At 40.2% G+C, this 20,689-nt stretch overlaps 2 protein-coding genes across 5 annotated transcripts; one reads left to right on the plus strand and one right to left on the minus strand.

Annotated features, from left to right (window-relative positions):
• Positions 1–1,910: 1,910 nt before the first annotated feature.
• On the plus strand, positions 1,911–14,298 carry plin1 (perilipin 1). 4 transcript variants are annotated; one of them, XM_076991174.1, is made up of 8 exons: positions 1,911–2,147; positions 2,530–2,725; positions 4,717–4,799; positions 4,932–5,100; positions 8,035–8,225; positions 9,032–9,121; positions 11,252–11,291; positions 13,265–13,441. In XM_076991174.1, the coding sequence occupies exons 1-8, from the start codon at positions 2,103–2,105 to the stop codon at positions 13,309–13,311; spliced, it is 861 nt and encodes a 286-aa protein (XP_076847289.1). In that variant the 5' UTR covers positions 1,911–2,102; the 3' UTR covers positions 13,312–13,441. The 4 variants fall into 4 exon arrangements, with proteins under 4 accessions (XP_076847289.1, XP_076847266.1, XP_076847279.1 ...); XM_076991151.1 differs by lacking the exon at positions 11,252–11,291 and having other exon boundaries at positions 13,265–14,298; XM_076991164.1 differs by lacking the exon at positions 11,252–11,291 and having other exon boundaries at positions 13,286–14,298.
• A 434-nt stretch (positions 14,299–14,732) lies between these two features.
• Positions 14,733–16,293, minus strand: LOC143493070 (ras-related and estrogen-regulated growth inhibitor-like protein). The gene is made up of 4 exons (XM_076991182.1): positions 16,115–16,293; positions 15,868–15,921; positions 15,698–15,774; positions 14,733–15,558 (listed from the first exon to the last, which is right to left on the minus strand). The coding sequence occupies exons 1-4, from the start codon at positions 16,161–16,163 to the stop codon at positions 15,130–15,132; spliced, it is 609 nt and encodes a 202-aa protein (XP_076847297.1). The 5' UTR covers positions 16,164–16,293; the 3' UTR covers positions 14,733–15,129.
• Between the last annotated feature and the right edge of the window lie 4,396 nt (positions 16,294–20,689).

A 20,689-nucleotide genomic window follows, 5' to 3' on the forward strand; every position in this document is an offset into this window, starting at 1 on the left:
GTCCCATGACATACTTGTCCTTGCTTTCGTGTGTTCCCATAACATTTAGGCAATGGAGTATTTTTTAAGATGGATGATATCTCTGTTGTTTTGCACATGATAGTATATCTGCATAATGCAAGAATGTGCTTTCACTTTTACCTTAAAAAGCACTTGATTCCCTCAACAGGCATATGTCTGTGTATGCTTTGGCTAGGAAAAGTCTAGTATAAGTGGTAAACACAATTCTGCAACACACTGGCAGACATCAATTCACTGACAGAGCTGAATAATATTACTAACATGAAGTGGGTGAAATCAAAGCCTCCATACCAGGCAAGGGTGAAGAGGAGCAGGAGAGCTCACACAGGCGCAGTACAAGTGTAATCCTAATATGGGAGCTTGCATCTTCTTGGCTTCTTGGTTTTCATACACCAAAAGCAACATAAGTCACAGAAAAAAAATGAAGTCCAAGCTTTGAACTTATTAATTGCGGTGACTTAGACTAGATGGCCCTTACCTGTTGGAACAGTGAGGGGTTTCCAGCTTTCTGCAGCAAATTTCTCTCTCCTATTACAGGCGTAGTGCAGAAAAAAGTGTAGGCCTACATATGAAAAAACAATGGACCTTCAGATATTTATATATACTGCTGCAATAATATCTTGTGATATATATATATATATATATCCATATATGCTGTAGTTTAATGATTAAAAAAACAAAATCAGAGGGGATTCTGGGTAACCAGAAGGGGTGAGGTTGGGGTGATTTGAGGACAGATGCAGGGATCAAACAGTGTTTCTTGTATCTTTGTGAATAATACCTGCAGCAGTTACACACACTGTATAGTGTTTATGGATAACACAGCACACAATGGCATGAACACGTTTGTCATTATGTAATAAAATGCTATGAAACAATGTTTCCATTTATGCTAATTTGTCTGTACAGGCAGGGCACACATTGCATGGGGTCCTCGAACACATCGTACATTATTAAAAACACAAGAGGCCTACAGGACACCTTGCTCTTCGAAAGTTTTGTGCTACGTAACCATGGGGAGTGGAGGGGTGGGGGGAATAATTTCATTGCCACTCTGTTGCCTAGCAATATCGACATCCCAGACCACGTCCTCTTAGCCTTGCCTTGATATACTCCTTTACCCTTCAGAGTGGAACAGGAGCTTTCAATATTCTCAATGTGATTTTATCTTTGTTGGTTTGCAAACTACAAACACTTGTACACAACACACACACACCTGAGACTGACTTTTTAAAATCTCCACTATTTCGTGTGTTTTTGTTTGTTTTTGTTTTTTTAATTTTTAGTATTACTGTGCTTTTTTGCTTCATAAAGATGACGAATGGCTAAGAGTGACAGAACTGGTGTGGTGCATGGTGATTGGCCTATTGATCTTTTGTGCTGCACAACCTGTTTTATTTCTAGAGAAACAGAGCTCCTTTCAAATATGTCTGATTGTAAACACTGCCATCTAGCGGTGGACGACAACTCAGCAGGACAGAATTACGTCGAGTGACCAAATTGAGAAGACGGCCGTGGTGTCAAACTTTTTTCAGCATGTTATCATCAGTATTTCGATATTACTTACTTCCCTGTCCTCTAATTAAATTTTTTCGTTATAGCTTACACATGATCACATAATTATGCAACAAGTACAGACACGGTAGTGGAAGTCGCGGCACAAAAGTAGAGTTTGTGTGTTTATAATCTTCATGAACCCTTCACTGATGAGGATTCTGTAGTGACATCTTTTAGAGACCGGAGAGACGTCTTGAGACGCATCTAGAAGTCATGTCCGTTATTGCTATAATGATGGTAGTGGTAAGCGTTTGTGTATTTTGGCAAAACCACAAGAAGTTCACTTTGGGATAATATGAAATAGTTATCCAGCGAATGGGAGGTTTCCTAAGTGACCTTTGACGCAATGTGGGTAAAATGTGCCCTTTTGAAATCATGTCTGTCTGATGAGACAGACATTAAGGTGATTTCAAAACTCCAATACCAAAGCAACACGAATGCTTAAGCTAGAGGAAGCACTCATAATACGTTTTCAGTTGCAAGACTTTTGCTAGATAATTCAGTGGTTAATTTGGCTCTACAGAATGGCACTGGAAAAAAGAAACCCCAATCTGCTGGAAAATAGCCAGGTAAGGCACTTACTTGCTTTGTATTTTGACAAAAAAATAAATAGTACGTACCATTATGAATATAAATTGCTTTTGCCATCGTGCATGGATGATATTTTAAGAGAAAATATGTGTCAAAGCCTTATGATGAAACTACAATGGCAATGTAATTTTAAGAATTGGTTTACCATTTGGAATAAACCAGCTACCAGTTGAACCTGTTGAACTTGTAGCTATTATGTTATATATATATATATATATATATATATATATATATATATATATATATATATATATATATATATTTGTCTCACCCCACCTTCACCCACATCTCCACCCTCCACCTCCACCCACATCTCCACCCTCACCCCACACCTTCCCCCCACTCCCACATCCTTCACAGAGTGTGTTTGTAAGACTCTGGAATCTCCCAAGCGTCATCATCACAGTGGAGGTGGTTGGGAGAACGTACACCAGTGCGAAGTCATCGAACATGCTCCTGTCGTCGGTGTGTGAAGTGTGTGAACGAGGGCTGAGTAGTGCTGGCTGCGTGGCCGCCTGCAGCGTGTGGCCTGTCCTGCTCGTCTTGCAGCCTCAGCGTAAGTCCCTTATTAAACACTTGGGCTCCTACAAGACTTTACTGCACTAATGTTAGTCCTCATTGAGTTAGGCAGCACTGCCCCCCATCTTACAGCCTACTCAGTGCAGACAACGAAAAACGTGAAACTTAAATACCTAAATATCACTATTTAATAGTGTGTGGAATTTACAGAAATATATGGATATAAATGCAATTGAAAACAATGCTAGTGTTATATAACTACATACAGATGAGTTGAGATGCCAATATTAGCCAGTGTTGTTTACTGTATACTGAAGTGAAGCATAAGGTGTTTATGGAAGCATATTTGGTCTCTTAGGCTGATCTAGGCATGAGTCAGAGCTCAGAGGAGGAGCTGATTAAAACAGCCGTGGTCAGATTATGACTAGCAGAAAAATGTCCCCCAAGTATTTTGTGCTTCTTCAGCAATGTGAAATTGTTCAGCCTATCTCCGAATTGCTCATATCCTAAGTGGTTTGATAAGGGATTATCTTAGTCTCATCTTAGTTTGGATTTTTTAAATTTTACATTTTCTGATTTTACACATGGCATCATTTGGCAGTGGCAGAAGTGGTGCCCAAGACCAGGTGCCACGGGTCTCTGTGAGGAAAACAGTCACAGCTGTGCCATCTGGCTCAAGTCCCAACAGAGATTTACTATTTCACATTAGTACTGCTCCACTGAGGAGACAACACTGTCTAGACACAATGTGACTCATGATTTCATCTTGACCTCTGTACCAGTGGCGAGCTGTCCTTTGAGGACGTGGACGTCTTCCCAGTGCTAACCACATGCCTACTTCTGAGTGTGAACTGGCCCTTATTATGGTTTGCATTAAAATCATGTGGTTCAGAAATGATGCCAGGATTTCTAATTAGAATATGATAAAGGATGTCTGGGGCTTGGTGGGGGTGAGAGCAGGTTGCTCCTACGTTCTGATATTTCCTGGCAAATCCGCTCCTAGAAAGGTGGACCAAACCATGTCTGACACAAATAGAAGTTGAATGCTCTTAACTGCCAATTGCCAGGAGTCATCTGAGATCTCGTAGCCTTAGCCCGTGGTTCATGCCTCCCTAATGTAGCTGAATGACAGGGAAGCGATCCTCTTTTGAATAGCTTTTGAGGGCCACCTTGAGTGTTTCAGTGGGGAGGTTAAATAAAAGAGGAGTTAGCAGCCAGCCTTGTCCAGTACCTCTGTGTTCGTGATAAAGAAATGATCTTATTGGTACAAAACAAGGCCTTAGAAAACCCGTATTGAGGAGAAGTGGATATAATCCATCTGATCAAATGCTCAGTGTGCATCCACAGTGAGCAAAACCTCTGCTGTAGGTGCAGTTTCAAGAGAATAGAGTACATTGATCAGCCTGCCTAAACATGCTGCCCCATAATAATACCAATGTGGTCTGGATGCATCACTGTATGCTAACCAGCTACAGTCTATTAGTTAGAATCTGGCTTACAATCTTATAGTCACAGGCTGATATGACTCGTACTTCAGAGGGTCTTTTCCTTTTTTCATGAAGAATCGTTGAAGTTAAGATGAACTCTCATCAACCATGTAACATCCTATGTTAATGTCCAACTAGGGGCAAGTTACGTCTGCATGTAGGAGTCTACACCACTGCTCTCCAGGCAATAATGTCTGCTCTCTCACAAATGGCCTCCTGTCTCCTATTGAATTAATACATTTTCATGAGGTAAATTAATAAGGCTATCACATTTATTAGCTTGGTATTGACTGGGCTGACCCAGTCAGTGAGGACAGTGGGCTATGACTCCATGATTGCATGTGAATGGATTTATTTTTAAACTAAGCATACGCAATATAAATAATAGATTTCTTCAGTAAGGGAGAGGTGGAAAATGTAAGTTATAAAAAATGCTTTTTGTCCAGTAACTATTTAAAAAAGAATGTTCACAGTGCTTACTTTGCTTTTGTAAAATTCTAATTATCAAATGTTATATTTAAAAATATTGATCTATGCTTAGTTATAGCTGCTAACCTTCTGGCCTGCAAAGGACTGGACCTCATCGAAAAGAAAATGTTGACTTTGGAGTTCCCTCCTGCAAAGGTAATGTGAGGGGCAAGGTTAACCTGAAAAAATGCTCCTGTCCAACTGTCTCTTATGAACCCTATAATAATTTTACTAGTGTTTGCTAGTGTTGCTAAAGCAGTTCCTTCCTGCAACCTCTCTCTCCCCCAGCAGGCTGCAGAGATGGCCGCACTGATGTCTTCTGTTATACAGAACCCTGCTGTGCAGTACATCCTCTATAGCAAGCTTTCTTGCCTGGCAGAGGAAGGCACAGACACCGTCTTGACTTTCACTGAGAACCTGGTCAATTACATACTCCCTGCATCCTCTGATGAGATAGGTAATCGTCTCATTCTGTCTGTAGGTTATGAAGTGAAAGCTGAAAATAATTGTGCTTTTTAAAATTGGCCACTAGATGGAACTATTGTGTTAATCTCTTAGTATGTATGGTCACAAATACTTTCCAAAATCTAGAAACCGCTGGTTATTTGTTTTTAAAGTTGGCAGTTCTGATTGTTTGAGTTATTTTTGCCATAGAAATAGAACTGTTTTCATAATATTATATAGTCAAACGTAAGAACGTAAACAGACCTTTGGACTGATATATTGTTCAACTGAGGTGACGGGTGGGGGGGGGGGGGGGGTGTAGTAACTTTACTGGTAAAGGTAATTAAGTCACTTTATTTGGATCTAAAGTATTGAATCAGTCATCTTCAGTTAGTTCCTTAAAACAAACATTTTAGATGATACGTGATGGCTGCACAAGAACGAGGTCCTGAGTTGTGTGGCTGAGTTGAATCCACTGTACTGGAACCATTGATGGGCAGCAAGGGAGTGAAGCAGGCCAGGTTCTTAGCTCTCCAGCTGCCATGACAACACTGCTTCCACACAGGCGTGTGTGCGTTATGGGATTGTTGCATTATGGGATGTAGTACAATGTTAAATGGATCCATTTGATGTTGAACTTCAGGCAGTGAAATGACTACCACCCATGTGCAAAAAGTCTGTTGAAAGCAATTAGGATCATACATTTATATGTCTACGATGTTTCCTGTCATATGTTTATACGTTGTGATACATTTACAATCATGCCTTGATATGTGCAGAATTTGTGTTTCATATGTCCTTTTTCTCACACTTTGAACTGTATCACTGAGTTTTTGTGATTTTGCTCGTTCTTTTTTTCTTAGTTTTGACATTTTGCATACAGCAGGTCAGGCCCTGTCAGAGGAGCCATCACCCCAGAACAGCCGCCTGCACTTAGGTGGACGTTTTCCTATTCGTGACTTTTTCCAGAAGCTTTTGTTTGCCTCCAGTCTTAGATAACTCCCACCTCACGTGGCCCTGTGTCGGTGACTCGCTTCCTCTGCCTGGGCTGTTATTCTGTGCTTCCCTTTGGCATTTTTAGAAGCGCAGCCAGCAAAGAGAATCTGGTTAGCTGGTGTTTTTGTCCTGCCATTTCAATCTAATTGGAGTCTTGTAATGCTCTGTTGAGAGCACGAGACACTGAATGTGGTCAAGTTAGTCCTAGCTGACGTCCTTCCAGGAGTTCAGCCTTATGGTCACTGATGACTGTTATTGCGCTTGGGCACATGGACCTGCTGTTTGCACACTGTGGGAGTCAGGCAAGGATTATTGTCTTCCTGTGCATCCACTCGCGCCCACCAGTACAATCAGATCAGCAGCAGTGACGACCTCACAAGCTCTTTCTGGCGTGCTGTCTAACCTTGCTATTCTTGTCAAATCCAGGAAGTGGTAGGTCACGTAATCTGATGGAGCGGGGTCAGTGGATGCTGAAGCACATAGAGCGAAGAAGTCGCCAACTTTCTGCAGAGTCAATCACTACAGACATCCAAACTTCATGTGGCCTTCAGATTAGCTCAAGAACAGTGCGCAGAGAGCTTCATGGAATGGGCTCCCATGGTCTAGCAACTGCATCCAACTCATACATCACCAAGTGCAATGCAAGACTCGTCCCTAATGACTCTCAGCTCGACTCGGACTCGTCCAAACTAACTCGTGAACAATAGGAGTCAGTTCATTATCAAGGTGCTGTGTGAGAAGGTCATGTCTTCATATCTTTCTGTTACCATTCCAGGATCCCTATGTTGGGCATTAAATCATGTTCAATGCTTAGAGTCATGCTGTCATGCTATCTTAGAAATTTCTGCAGTTGGGATGAAGAGCAGATAAATAATGCATTTCTGAGCTGTACCCACCAGAGCAATGTTATTGCTGACCATCATATTTAGCAAAACAGGATAGTTACACAGGGTCTGACATATAGATTAAAAGATGTGTTTATGGCTTTGAGTAATAATTATTTTTGGACGGAAAATATTGCCATGGTACAAAAATTGTTAACATTGAAGCCTGTTACAAAGTGCAGATTTTAAAATGACAACCAGAAATTTTATTTGTGTGATACATATGTGACTGAACTCTTGATGGTTAATATTGCTTTGTCCTGGGCTATGTCCCTAGTATGTCCTATGTAACCTCATATTATTATGGCATGGGTATTTATAAATCCACTGCAGGGGGAAAAGCCTGAAGATTTTCCTACTCCTCACTGGTTTTTCACATTCATCTGTCATCAAAGAGACAGGCTAATGAAGACGGGTGAGCTTTGGGTGGTTATGAAAGAACCTGAGGAATCAGAAGGAAACCCTCCCTTCCTCTCATCCTCCCAGGATTTAGAAAAGCATTAGATTTTAAATAACTCATTTGATGTGGGATTCCTTACCTTGAAGACACTTTGTAGTTGGAATCAAGAGAATTCCAGCTCACTTAGTTCTGGGGGTGTTGAACAGTTAAGCTGGTGGCACTTATTAACACTTAACAGCCACATCCTCCTGGTTTTCTATCTGGCATTGCTGATATGTATTCACCTAGGTAATGGGTGATTGGTTGGGTTTCACCTAGGTAATGGGTGATTGGTTGGGTTTCACCTAGGTAATGGGTGATTGGTTGGGTGCACTGGTGTGCTTGTGTTTTTGCTGTAGGTGTATATGATTAAGGTCATATGGCAGAGTATTAAATCAGAGACTTGCAAAACAAAAAGTCATACATTTTTCATAAATTTATATTGTCCCCCATTTTAATAAGGCTAAAATTCGGTTTTACTGAGTCACATCTTGGTCACATGACACCTAACTGTTTCTCTAGGCAGACTGTTGAGAGAATGTTGGCTGAATTATTACAAACTGACACCATAGAGAATTTTCAGGTTCTTGCATGAAATGCCTCTTCAAAGAGTTGATTGGTCTTGCAGAGGAAGAGGAGGTGTGTCAGGTGCAGGAGGCCAGTGTCGTTGTTGCCGTCCCCAAACCCGGGTTGGTGAGACTGGGAGTGCTGGCAGCCACTATCTGCAGACGTGCGTATGGGCAGACGGCCATTCAGCTCCAGCGAACCAAGAGTCGAGGACACCAGTTGGTCAAAAGCATCCCCAGCATGTCCTCCCTGGTAATCTCCAGTTAGACGCTTGGGTCTTGGTTTAGACGTGAAGAGAAGGTCGGGATTTAGCTTTAAGATAACTAACATATACTCGCCCTGTGAACACGAGAAAGTAGTTAAGCTTTTAAGTGTCAATAATGGTATAGTAGGCAAGTGACATGAATCATTTGAATGCTACATGGAATTCTACAAGATTATTTAAAACTGAAAATATGATTACATTTTTACAAAGTTTTGTGTTATCAGTTACAACGACACTGAGAAATGGATTCTGTAGGATAAATACATCGCTGTAATCAGAAAGGGAGCAGGGGAAATGGAAGTCACCTACAAGCAATATCCAAACATTACCCAAATATTTACTTTTTTAAATTTTATTTTATTTTTTATATTTACTTTATTATTAATTGTTCATGATCAAAAGAATACTTACTTCAAAAGATGCTTTACTCATTCTAGAGTCTAGATCAGTTTAACCAGTCACATTTTATCAAATAGTTTTTTTGTGGATTGATTTGTTGATAACTTAAACAAATCTGGTACTAGTAGCACTAAGCAGCTTTAAAAGCAGCTCTAGACTCCTTATATTTAGTCTGACCCAGGAATTCATGACAGAGGGAAAACTGGAATTTCTAACCAGCTGACTAACAAAAATGTGGTTAGTTGCTTCAAACACAGTGAGCATAGGACAACTGTCAACATATCAGCTGAGAATATTTGTACTGTTTCTTGGTTTATATAATTTTTTTTAAATCCTCAGATTTGGAAGTGTGCTATAAGAATTTGAACATGGGTACAATGTTCTGTGTTCTAAGATGGATCTTGCAAAGAACAGCACAGCAGAGCTCCTGGAGGCTTTGACAATGGCTAGACAGAGGGTCCTGGACAGCCTGTCTTCTGCACTGGTGAGTTGGTCATCATCTTCCCTGATTCACTTTCATGTGAACTGACATGTCTGGAGATCCAGATGATCATGTAGAGGTCTAACGTCCAACCCTCTCTACACAAACATGTACACACATGCATGCGCACACACACACTTTTGCAAACATGGAAAAAACTAGATGGGATTTTGCATGTAATCCAGCAGTGCTGGAGGCAGAAATGTGAAGGTAAGCAGGTCCGGTCATTGGCTATCCTTGGTAAATTACATAGAGATATGCCCAAAATACTACAAGGAGGATATATTTTGATTTCTTGCTATTGGTAATAAAATGCTTCTGTCTGGCTGAAGAGAAAAATGTGGATATAAAACCAAGCTACTTTGGAAATCTAAAAATATTTCATATATAAATGTCTGTTTACATTTATGAACGCTCTGATGCTCCCGTATAACATATTGGTGCTTTGAAACAATATTTAGTGAAATGTATTGTGGCAGTATTGTGTGATTGATGCTCGGTTTCTTTACCGTTTCGCTGAATGTCCCATGTTGTCTCTAAAGTGGCAGGCAAAGTGCCTAAGCTTTTAACAGTAGGTTTTTTACAGTAGGTCTTGGCTCACATGGGGACATTTTGTGTTTTTATATACTTCTGAATTAATTTGGAAAAGATTTACAGTAGAACCAATTTGTTATATTTTCTATTGTTTACTTAATCAAATTGACATCAGTAATCTTTTTTCCATTTTGTCAGTTATGTTTTTGAAATGAAATGAAATTTCCACATAACTTTGATCTAAGGATACATCTCTGTAGTGTGCACTGTAGTGTGTACTGTAGTATGTAGTAGCTGCCTGCCACTCTTTTGCCTTTCAGCTCAATTTTTATTTTGCCCCTAACCGTCAGAACAGAGGAAATAGAACAAAATGTGCTGAGAGGCACCCTGCAGACTTGGGATAATACCTCCAGCAGCCAGGCTGTGGAGGCCTTCCGAGGGGGCAGCAGTGCGGGTTAGCTGCCACTCAGACTTTGCTTCAGACTGCTTATGTAAGGTCTGAGCTGAGTCCTGTGTTGAGCCAGGTCATGGCCGGGCCCAAGGGGTCCACAGTAACGCTCATCACCAGCCCACTCTTTGCTAACCTGCCACAGCACTGACCCACACTGGAAAGGTCTGCCCAGCTCGGTGGCTGAGACCACAAGACTTCCTTGAGTGGTAATATAGCTTGACTTGATAGAATAGCACGAGGTGGTTTGTGTCCATGTTGATATTTCAGAAGGTGATGTAAGTAAACCTGGTGTACCTCAGCCAATGTGGGGAGCTGCCTGTGTTACTGGAGAGGGAGATGGGGACGTCTTAGTGTTTTTTTATATTACACAGGCATATGCACAGACAGCTTTTTATGGGCACATGTAAGGGCCATGGTGGTCTGAGCTAGTCTAAATCGGACATTGCATGTGACATTTGTTTGGAGAAATGTCATGATGGAAAAGGAGTTGAATAAAGCAAGGATGTGGTGTTCTGTCGGTTTGTTTGTCTGTGTGTCAGTTTAACATTGTGATTGCTCACAGATGATACCTGGATTAACAAATGCAGTTTACCGAGCAGTGCAGTAGCTTTTATCAGCAAAGTAAACAGAGAACGCCATGGACTAGGTGGAGCAGATGTTTCCTCAAGGAGAAGCACTCTGGAGGGAACTTCTGGCCTCTGCTGGGGAATTCAGGGGTGCCATAGGTATACTAGATGGGTGGAATGTTTGAACTCTTAATGTAATTCTTCTCATCATTTATTATGAGCAAAACTCTTCTCTCCCAGGCCTGAATGCTTTACAGTCTACACATTCCTGAGCTCCTGTAGAGGATCAAATAGTAATCTGGTCCCCCTACCATCCTAAATTATGTGTTAACCTCTCTACTGTATCAAAACTTGTCCTGTAAATTTCTCTAGGAAGTCTATGCTTAAAAATCCTTGTGATTCTTTAAAAACGTTTTACCAGTCTTATGAAAAAGCATGTTCTATAGCGTTTCACAGCCATACACCCAAAGGTCCAAGGTTGCAATTCTCTATTTAACTACTTAATAGGAACTTATTAATCTTGGTTGTGAGAAACAAAATTGTTCTAACATTCTTTTTTCCTGGAACTACTGTCTGTGACAGCGCACAGATTCTACAGGACCTCTTGATTACCAACATAAATGTAAGTTTTAACAATTTCCCCATACGGCTTTGAAAAAAATCTGAAATAGAATTTCATTCAACTGCTATGCTTTTATTTTCCTAACCTAAGGGGATTAGCCATTTTAGCAGAGTGAGGGGATTACATGGCACATCTCTATGTGCTGAAGCCAAAACCTGTTTCACAGACAACCTCAAATCTGCTCCTGGGAAGCAGGACTCTGCTCATGGCTCTGACCCTAGCATCCATGGGATACAAACGCTTTTCTCACTCGTACTTTGTTTTTTTATATAGAACCTGGTAAACAAATGTTACAAATTAGAATGTGTACTTCTTCATTAATTTGTTATTGACTGAAGCAACCACCACCTGCTTTTAGAAGGCACACAACCTCACTCCAAGTGAAGAAATATCCATGGGTATTATACATGCAGCAGCCGGTCTTACGGGCCCAAAGACTAGCAGTTACGCCAGTGTACTAAAAAAAAAAAAAACTAAGATCCACAAAATCTAGTTAAGTCTAAAAATCAATAAGTCTAACAAAATGGCATCCATAGCAAAACGTTATGAAGAAGCAGTAATGTGACTGAATATTCATGAATGATATTCAGGCATTCTGATTTGTGTACAAGTTCAAGAGCTTCACTGCTGTAGTTTTTGTTTTCTGTCGTGTGTGTAGGGCACTGAGTGTTTGCATTGCAGAGTAGTGCATTTGCTTCGTCTGTTTAAAAGTCATGTTCTGGAAATTATCACAGCAGCAAGGTAAAGATTTGATCTGCTTTGTCTGGGAATGCATTTGTTTGTTTTAAAATGGGTTTAGCAAACAAAGCAAAAAAGATGAGACTTGAGACTTATAAAAGCTTGAGATAGCTATGTTTTATGAGCCGACCTGTGATAGCCACATAGTGTTGTATAAAAAAAACTCTGCATGGTTCTTTACACACACATGAGATAAAGTGTTTTTGACTGGATCAGGATCAAATGCAACCCTTCTGCTGTCTTGATGAGGACCTACGTTCACGAACACTGGAAGGGCAAGTCTGTTGAGTGCAGACGTCGTATTATGAAATACCTTTACAGTCTGCTGCATGGCTCCTTTGCAGATCAGTGAGGTATTTTCAGTTCTAGCAGACAGGCTTGGAAACCTGACCCTGAGTAACCTTGAGCTGTGCAGTAATCTTCAACAGGTCTATAGATGTGACGAAGGGCTGTCACAGGCTGTAGAGACACTTATTCCTACCTCATTAACTCTGGCATGGACCTGTTTGAGACCTCTTAAACCACTAGATGAAACAGGTGACTCCAATAGGTCTGGCACCAGTTCTACCCCCCAATCAGCTATGCAGCATGCTGTGGGCATTTAGGATGATGTGTCAAGAAAGACGAGTCATCCAAATTCTGGCCCCTGGAAGTTCAGCTGAAGTTCACCATCAATTCTCATAGGCCACACATACTGTAGTACTGTAGACACCTGATCTTCTAGCTTCACCACAGACGTTTTAGGGAAAGAGGTCCCACACAAACAACTCCCCCACCATGTCCACCCACCCACCTTAACTGGAAGCCTGAAAATCACTGTTCCAGAAATAATAGGTTTGCAGTATTAGAAAATGACTATTGGACCAGGCATGACAGAGAAAGGCCAAGAACATCTGGTGAGCTTATTAATGGCCAGATCTTCCAAAATCAGAGCAACTGTTCCACAGTTGCAAAGTGTGCAAACCTAATGGATGCAGCCTTACATTTTCTTAAAGTTGTTGTACCATGTCATTGACGTTTTGTACCACACAACCCTAATATTCGTGCATTCAAATGTGTTTGATCTTTTGTCATTTTGTAGGCTTTGTTTTCCATGAATGTTATGATCCAATATGCAGTGTTTCAGAACACCGTGATTACTCATTTAAAAATGTGTAGAACGTTGCGCTTATATAATACTATCAGTTCCGGTTTATAAGAAGGCAGTTTTGAAATGGGTTTTTATTTGAACATAGCTTTCTGGTCGATCTTCCAAGCCAAGAGAAAAGATCCTTTACTGTGATGGCGAAGACCAAAAAGCAGAAGACACAAAGAACCCTTCTGACTGCTCTCCACCACTGAAGCCTCAAGGCAGAAATTGGAGGGCCAGCCAAACCTGGTCTGCTGCAGGAGAGGGACTGATGGAAAACAGCCACACGGAGGCCCAGCCGTCTGAGCAGGTTCACCCACTGCACACAGAACAGATCCTAGAGGAAAAGCATCCAGTACCTCCCTTGGAAAGTTGATTTAGAATGGTTTAACGCGACAGGCCACCTCTGATACCACAGGTAAAACCAGTGGTACCCAAGCAAGGCAATGCTAGAGATTTCTTTGGTGTATAGAATCTCTTAAGTCTGATGCAAATGACTTTGCTCTGCTTAAATTTAAATATACATATTTGACCCAGTATTAAATAGCTAAACTACTATAGTTACTGAAACAATGGATAAAGTTGAGATTACACAACTTGAACATGAATACACAACATGAATGCATGTGACTCTACCTTTCAAACATTTAATGATTTTTTATTTTATTTCATTTTACATTTACAGTGTGAGAATTTGAACTCTTATCTAGGGTGATTTAAATATATTCATATTTATTGTGTGTATTGCATTTTTTTTTATAAAAACAACAAATTACAAATTTGAAAGTCTAAAAAGAAAGTAAAATAATATTTGTAACTGAATTTTACTAAAATGCTGTTATAAACCTATCATGTTCCACCATCATTTTCATTTACCCCTTTATTGACCAGCTGAGATCTAACACATTTTTGTAGACTCTGAATCAAATATACTCATATGTCATATGTAATTAAATCTCATTTCTGTTTCTTCTCTTTTAGTATTACAATATGTTTATATTCAGAGTTCTAAAAAAATTCAGAGCATTTATTGAAGTATTGGAGCATAATTTTTTGTTGCTGTGAATCTACATTTTGGATAATCTGAACTAAGAATTTTCTTAGTAAAATCCTTGCATGTTCATGCCCCTCAGGATATGGCATATACAGATAGGCTTATTAAGGACAATTACAAACATTTGTTTAACACATGCTTATTTATTCCATCATTTAATTAATACAATTAAATATTAATAATCATTTAGCACAACCTTGATTTAAATTGATTCTGCGACTTCATCAACAGTCAGTGGGGAACCATTCAATGTAGAAACTACTGCTTTCTGATTTAGAGGGATAACATAACCAGCATGTATTTAAACACCAGTCACACATTATGTGCTAAGCCAAAGCTTAGATGCAAGACTGCATGTTCTGTTATTCAGATCAATAAATATCCAGTCATGTTTTAAGTTGTAAGATGATTTTAGGATGGCGTAAGATATTTATCTGATGATGATTCTAGTGTGACATTCTTTACATCTGATGCCACCATGGCTAAATCACATAACTTCAGGTGTTCTCATTCACAACAATAACATATAACTTCTCTACTTTATTGAATTTTGCAACAAAGCTAAATAAGTTCAATTATGATATTAAGTAAATAAGCGTTTGATATGTTTCCATCCATTTTGATGAATCCATTTTTGACCAAAATAGTATGAAGTTCTGGTGTTTGCAGTCAGAAGTCAGATTTCATATAGGTTTTTACAGCAACTAACACCATCTGGGTCACACATACTGGGTCATACATCTCCAGCCATCCTCGAGTGGCTGATCCTTCGTCCTCAGCAAACGGCACCAGCCACAGGGCATTCTCCAGATCCTCCTGACACTGGGGTCACAAAGGGATCAACCTGCCCTTTCCCCATGACCTCTAGAAGATCACAACAGACCAGAGACAAACGCAACTCTGTAATCTCATCTGGCTCACAGTGAGTCGGTCCGCCTCCGAGCAAACACGGCAGACATGCTTTTGACGATGCCTTTGATGCCCGCTGTCTTTTTGACAGCCATCCTGGACGCCCTGATACGGCTGACCAGGCCATGGAACACCATGAGGACGCTGTGGTAGTTCTCAGCAGCCGAGACCTCGTAGAACTGGCAGTCGGCCGAGAGTGCGAGCAGCCAGCCCTCATCGCTGAGGACCGTGCGTCTGTGTCCCAGGTCCTGCTTGTTGCCCACAATAACCACAGGCATCTTCTCTAAGCCTACATAGTCCTTAGTGGTCTTTATGGTCAGGAGGAGTTTGCTGATGGTGTTGAAGCTGGCACGGTCGCAGATGCTGTAGACCAGGATGAAGCCATCCGCCCACTGCAGCCTCTTCTCGAATGAGGTGGACTCAGGAGCCGTGTAGACCTGAGAGGTATGCAAGATGTTGTGAGTTACCTTAGCATTGTTCACTTCCAGGGCTTTACAAAAGTATCATAAGCATTGTTGATTTATCCAGCAGTGATTATACATGAGCTGACCATGCCAAACAAATATAGGTTGTTACCTGTGAGTAGGGAGAGTCCCATATATTGAGAGTCTGCTCTCTCCCATCTACAGTAACACTGTTGTTATAAATGGACTCTGGAGAAAGAGAAAGATTATCTTAGAGATCAGTCTGCACTGAGCAAAAATAAGACGTGTAGCCCACCGAGCTTTTTAAGACGTGTAACCCACCGATTTCTCCATATTCTCCGATGAATCTCCGGGTCAGGAAACGAACAATAAGTGCTGGAACAACAATAATTAGAATCAGACAATCGGCGACCTTGACCTTAATGAACATAAAAACACTTTTAAAAGCATGTGATAAATACATCGTCTAATATAAGATCGTTAAAATGTTACTGTTCTAGTGACGATATTAACAATGACATATCTCATTTAAACATTTAATTTCATTTTTATAAACTGCGTAACACACCCGATTTGCCAACATTATCGGTTCCCAGTACTACAATGTTTGCATCCATTGTTAGCGCAGTCTGTTCCGTCCAGTCATATCCAAAGTGTAAGAACAAACCGAACCACAATTTAGTGAGAGGACGCACTGGCGCTCGTCCCAAGACAGTGTGGGTCTTACGACGTTTAGCAACCCGAACCAGTTCAAGTACAAGGTCCCTGGAATATTCCACTTCTGTTCGTCCAGGATTTCTGTCTAAACATTCGCTAACAGCATTTAGCTGTACAAAATTAAACAAAAAATGGTATATGCCATGATATGTTCATCCATTTAGCCAAAGAACTAAAAGAAAGCGCTAAACTATAAATTTTAATAACTATAAATTAATTTGCTGGAAGTGGAACATTCCAGAAGTATAAAAACGAGTGTCAAAACTTTATGCAGCCAGCTAGTTGGGTAGGAAAATCCGAAATTAAAAGTTAATTTTGCGTTTGTTTTGAGACTGAAAATATAACCCTCTCTGAAATAGCCTTACAACTCTGTCTAATGCTTTTTAAATTATTTTTTATTCAAGAATAAAAAATGCAATGTGTGGAGTCTGAAAATCTGAGTTTAATAAAACCAAGAAAAAGTTCAGATGTTTCTTCTGGGAGTTCATATTTCCAGCACTAAAGCGAAATTCCCCTGAAATGATCTAGGAATCTGAGCGGACTTAATCTTATTCATTTCACTGTCAGTTTAAGTGTAACGATTTGTATAGTCACAAGGTGGCGCTAGCTGACCAGGACTGGTCCTAATAAGAGCTCTGGCGCCATAAAGATTTGTTTTCATGACACCCCCAAAATATATGGATGGGAGAGGCATAAATGCTCACAAATAAAACATACTGTGACTAAAAGTCAAGAGATGTCTTTCTCCAACCTGGAGACGAGGAGCTGTCAGACATCTTGGTAAACATGTAGTTGCTGAAGGTTGATGAAGGACCTCTGTGTGTGTGTGTGTGTGTGTGTGTGTGTGTGTGTGTGTGTGTGTGTGTGTGTGTGCGTGCGTGCGTGCGTGCGTGCGTGCGTGCGTGCGTGCGTGTGTAAAACCTGCCATCACATCCACCTGAGTACTAGTAGTAGGGTACTAGTTTGTCTAAGCAGATATTTGCAGGCACAAAGATATTTAACGTTGTAATGTCATTGCAAACAGCTCGTAATAAAATTTTGAAACACCAGTAAATTAGCTTATACATACTCATATATATATATAAAATATAATTAAGACCAAATTTCCTATCTAATGTTATACTTTGAAGACTGTGGAATTCTTCAGCAATTCCCCATGTAGCATCTTGTAAAACCTCAATCGCCCATAAGAGGTCAGTGTTGTTTAATGCACATCTAGACATTAATTCCAATATTCAGTCCAAATGGCAACACAGCTGTATGATCTTGATAGCAATTCTTTCAATATATGCAGTCACAATACAATTCAGTTTAATCCACTCAATATTTTATGCATATAATTTACATACATAAAGAAATATTCATATTACAGTGCATGTAGTATTTGGATCCAGCTTTTTATTGCATTGACAATAAGGTATATTTTAAAGGATTTTTGGGATAAAAGCAACTAGTCTGTTATCTAGAGACTTATTCTGACACACATTATCTAGGCTAGTGGGTATTCTATACAGATGTGGTCTACACGCTGTTGTGTGTCTGATTTTAGCAGACATGACCTAGATGTCAAAGTCAAAGTAATGACAAGAAACAGGTCATATGAATATGCTGCACAATTGGATATATTGCATTCTTGACAAATGATGAAATGTAGCATCATGCTCCCTTGCCTCAGGTTTGACAGTGCATGGATTGTGGGGTCTTTACAGCTCCCCCAGGAGGGCATTTAAAAGCCCGGCGAAATGATTTATAAATCTTCTATATGTTGGCAGTCACTAAAGGGAATCTAGATATTAGCCTTGTGTGTGTGCCTTGGGGCCAGCTCCCCTGTTTGCAGGCTGATGGGATGCTTAGCCCTTATTGCTGCTGCAAACCTTGTACCAGCAGCAGTACTGGCTGAGCTCAGACTCATTTCCTGCACGAATAAGTATGACATTGAGCTTGAGGATGAGGTCAGTGTTTGCCTTTTCATCAGCTAATGCTTTATGATGAAACAGAAGTCATCTCTGTGACAGCTTGTTGTCAGAAAGTAAAATAAAAAAAATACTCCTACTAATACAACTACAATGAATAATAAAAATAAAAACGATAACTTATTTGAACAAACCGAATCGAACGCAACCTAATAAAGGGATAACCAGCGATCATCTAGTATGAACAATGTATCAATTTTATGATCCACTTTTGAGAGAGCTATTTATGGATTGTTTGTAGGACAAAGCCAAGCACCGTCTTCGTCCATGTCAACTAAGGTGGACACGCAGGTTCTTCTCGCCCATCATCTGTATCAGGTTGAACGACTTGAGCTACTCTGCATATCTCTCTCTGTTCTCTCTGTTCTTCGCTGCACCTGACTCACATCATTCATTCATTTGGAAGCTTATCATGGGCTTGGAATGTATCTGTAGAAGCTCTACAGTCATGCAGTTGTTCGTGGAGGCATTCAGAAATAGTCATGTACTGGAAAGATGGACATGTGGTCAGGGAGTGAGGGATGTCCAACCCAAAGCCTGCGTTGAGCTGAAAAGCTCTCAGCCCCCAGGGTGGGTGCTAAGGATGTTCAGTTTGTTTTGGGTCTGAATGTTCCAGTTCTCTTCCAGTCTTTGATTCCTAGTTAGAACGTTGCTTTTTTTGCTGTGTGCAGGAAATGTTGAGCATCGTGTACATGGATTATTTTACCATTGTTTTTCATTTGCATAACAGAACATGCTAACAAAAACGTGGAACAAAAAATTCTGTCTCATTATGCTCCGTTCATTATGGGACCAAGAGGGGGTGAGTTGTAAGTGCTCTGTCTGTAGGGCTTCATCAGCTTTTCAGGAACTCATTGCAGCTTTGTCTTAGCTGGCATGGGTGCTAATCTGCTATTACTCAGATACAGTGTGTCCTTATTTACATCCAATTTGCATAACATAACATAATCTTCAGTATGTCCAAAGAGCAGCACCCTACATCAAAGACAAATAACTGCAATAATTTGAAGAACACTGAAGATGTTTGAAACTAGATGAAATATTAACCACAACCACGTATATAAGGGAAATGGTCTAAAACAGGTATATAATTATGAAATTGTGTTTTTGGGAATATCTGGGGAAGCTCAACCATAGTCATATTCATTCCAAACACCCCCCAAACACCCCCCCCTCCCCCTTGAGCATTAGCCCATATTTGCTTATGGAACTGAATCTTCTTATAGACTAAGCTTAGCCTTCCAACACATTGGTTAATCCCAGCCTCTTTTAAATCAGGCATACATTTAGGGCGAGTTTGGGATTATATTACTTTATCAGCAAGCTTCCCATAAATGTGTATTAGGTTTGGCCTTGCCCTTTTGAAAATGTGCTGCTTAAACTGTAACCATATGAATGTAACTCCAAGAACTTAAGTCCAATATGTGACCCGTGTACTTATGATGATTTAATATTATTACAGTCCCCTTCTGTGAACATATTTGAAATGAAATGTATATCCAATGAAATGTGAACTGTCAAAGGAATAAGCATCAATCAGGATATACCTTCTTAACCTTCTTAACCACCAGATAGGAGCTGTTTTGAATGCATTAACATTTTGGGGTATCACGCTGAATTTTCAGACAGGTACAGACAGATACAAAAAATTTTTTACGCCATGTTTTGCTGTCACTTCACCCTTGAGACATGTTTTGCTGTTAGATGAAGGAAGGTATAGTATATGTATATATTTTTCTATATTTTTATTGTTCTATAATATGTACAAGCTGAGACACATATCCTTATGTGATTTCAGTTCAGTCATCCACATTGGTTAATTAATACAAAGTGGCAGTTAGTTATGTGGAGGAGTTCATAGCAGAGCTTGTTGGTGGGTGCAAAGCAAGTTCAGTAGAATCTTATTGTTATTACAGAAGGATAGGATGGGAGGAGTGTAGGTGTGTGTGTGTGTGTGTGTGTGTGTGTGTGTGTGTGTGTGTGTGTGTGTGTGTGTGTGTGTGTGTGTGTGTGTGTGTGTGTGTGTGTGTGTTTTCTAGTCTGTGATTTAGAATTCATCCACAAATCACAGATGTTTGGCAGTTGTCTTTCACCAGTGAGAGAGAGCAAGAAAAATGACCAGATCTCAATCCAATAGAGCATCTTTGGGATGTGGTGGAATGGGAGAGTGGCATCATGGATGTGCAGCCGACAAATCTGTAGCAACTGTGTGATGCTATCATGTCAATATGGACCAGACTCTCTGTTTCCAGTACCTTGTTGAATCTATGCCATGAAGGATTAAGGCAGTTCTGAAGGCAAAAGGGGGTCTAATCCAGTACTAGCAAAATGTACCTAATAAAGTGGCCAGCGAATGTATAATCAGAGCACACGAGTACACCAGTGGCTCAGGGTGAATGAGGACACAGGCACACAACTCCAGGCCTGGTGAGGCTAAAAGCTAATTTTTTAAA

Source organism: Brachyhypopomus gauderio, chromosome 2 (assembly GCF_052324685.1).
Source record: "Brachyhypopomus gauderio isolate BG-103 chromosome 2, BGAUD_0.2, whole genome shotgun sequence".
Lineage (NCBI taxonomy): Eukaryota > Metazoa > Chordata > Actinopteri > Gymnotiformes > Hypopomidae > Brachyhypopomus > Brachyhypopomus gauderio.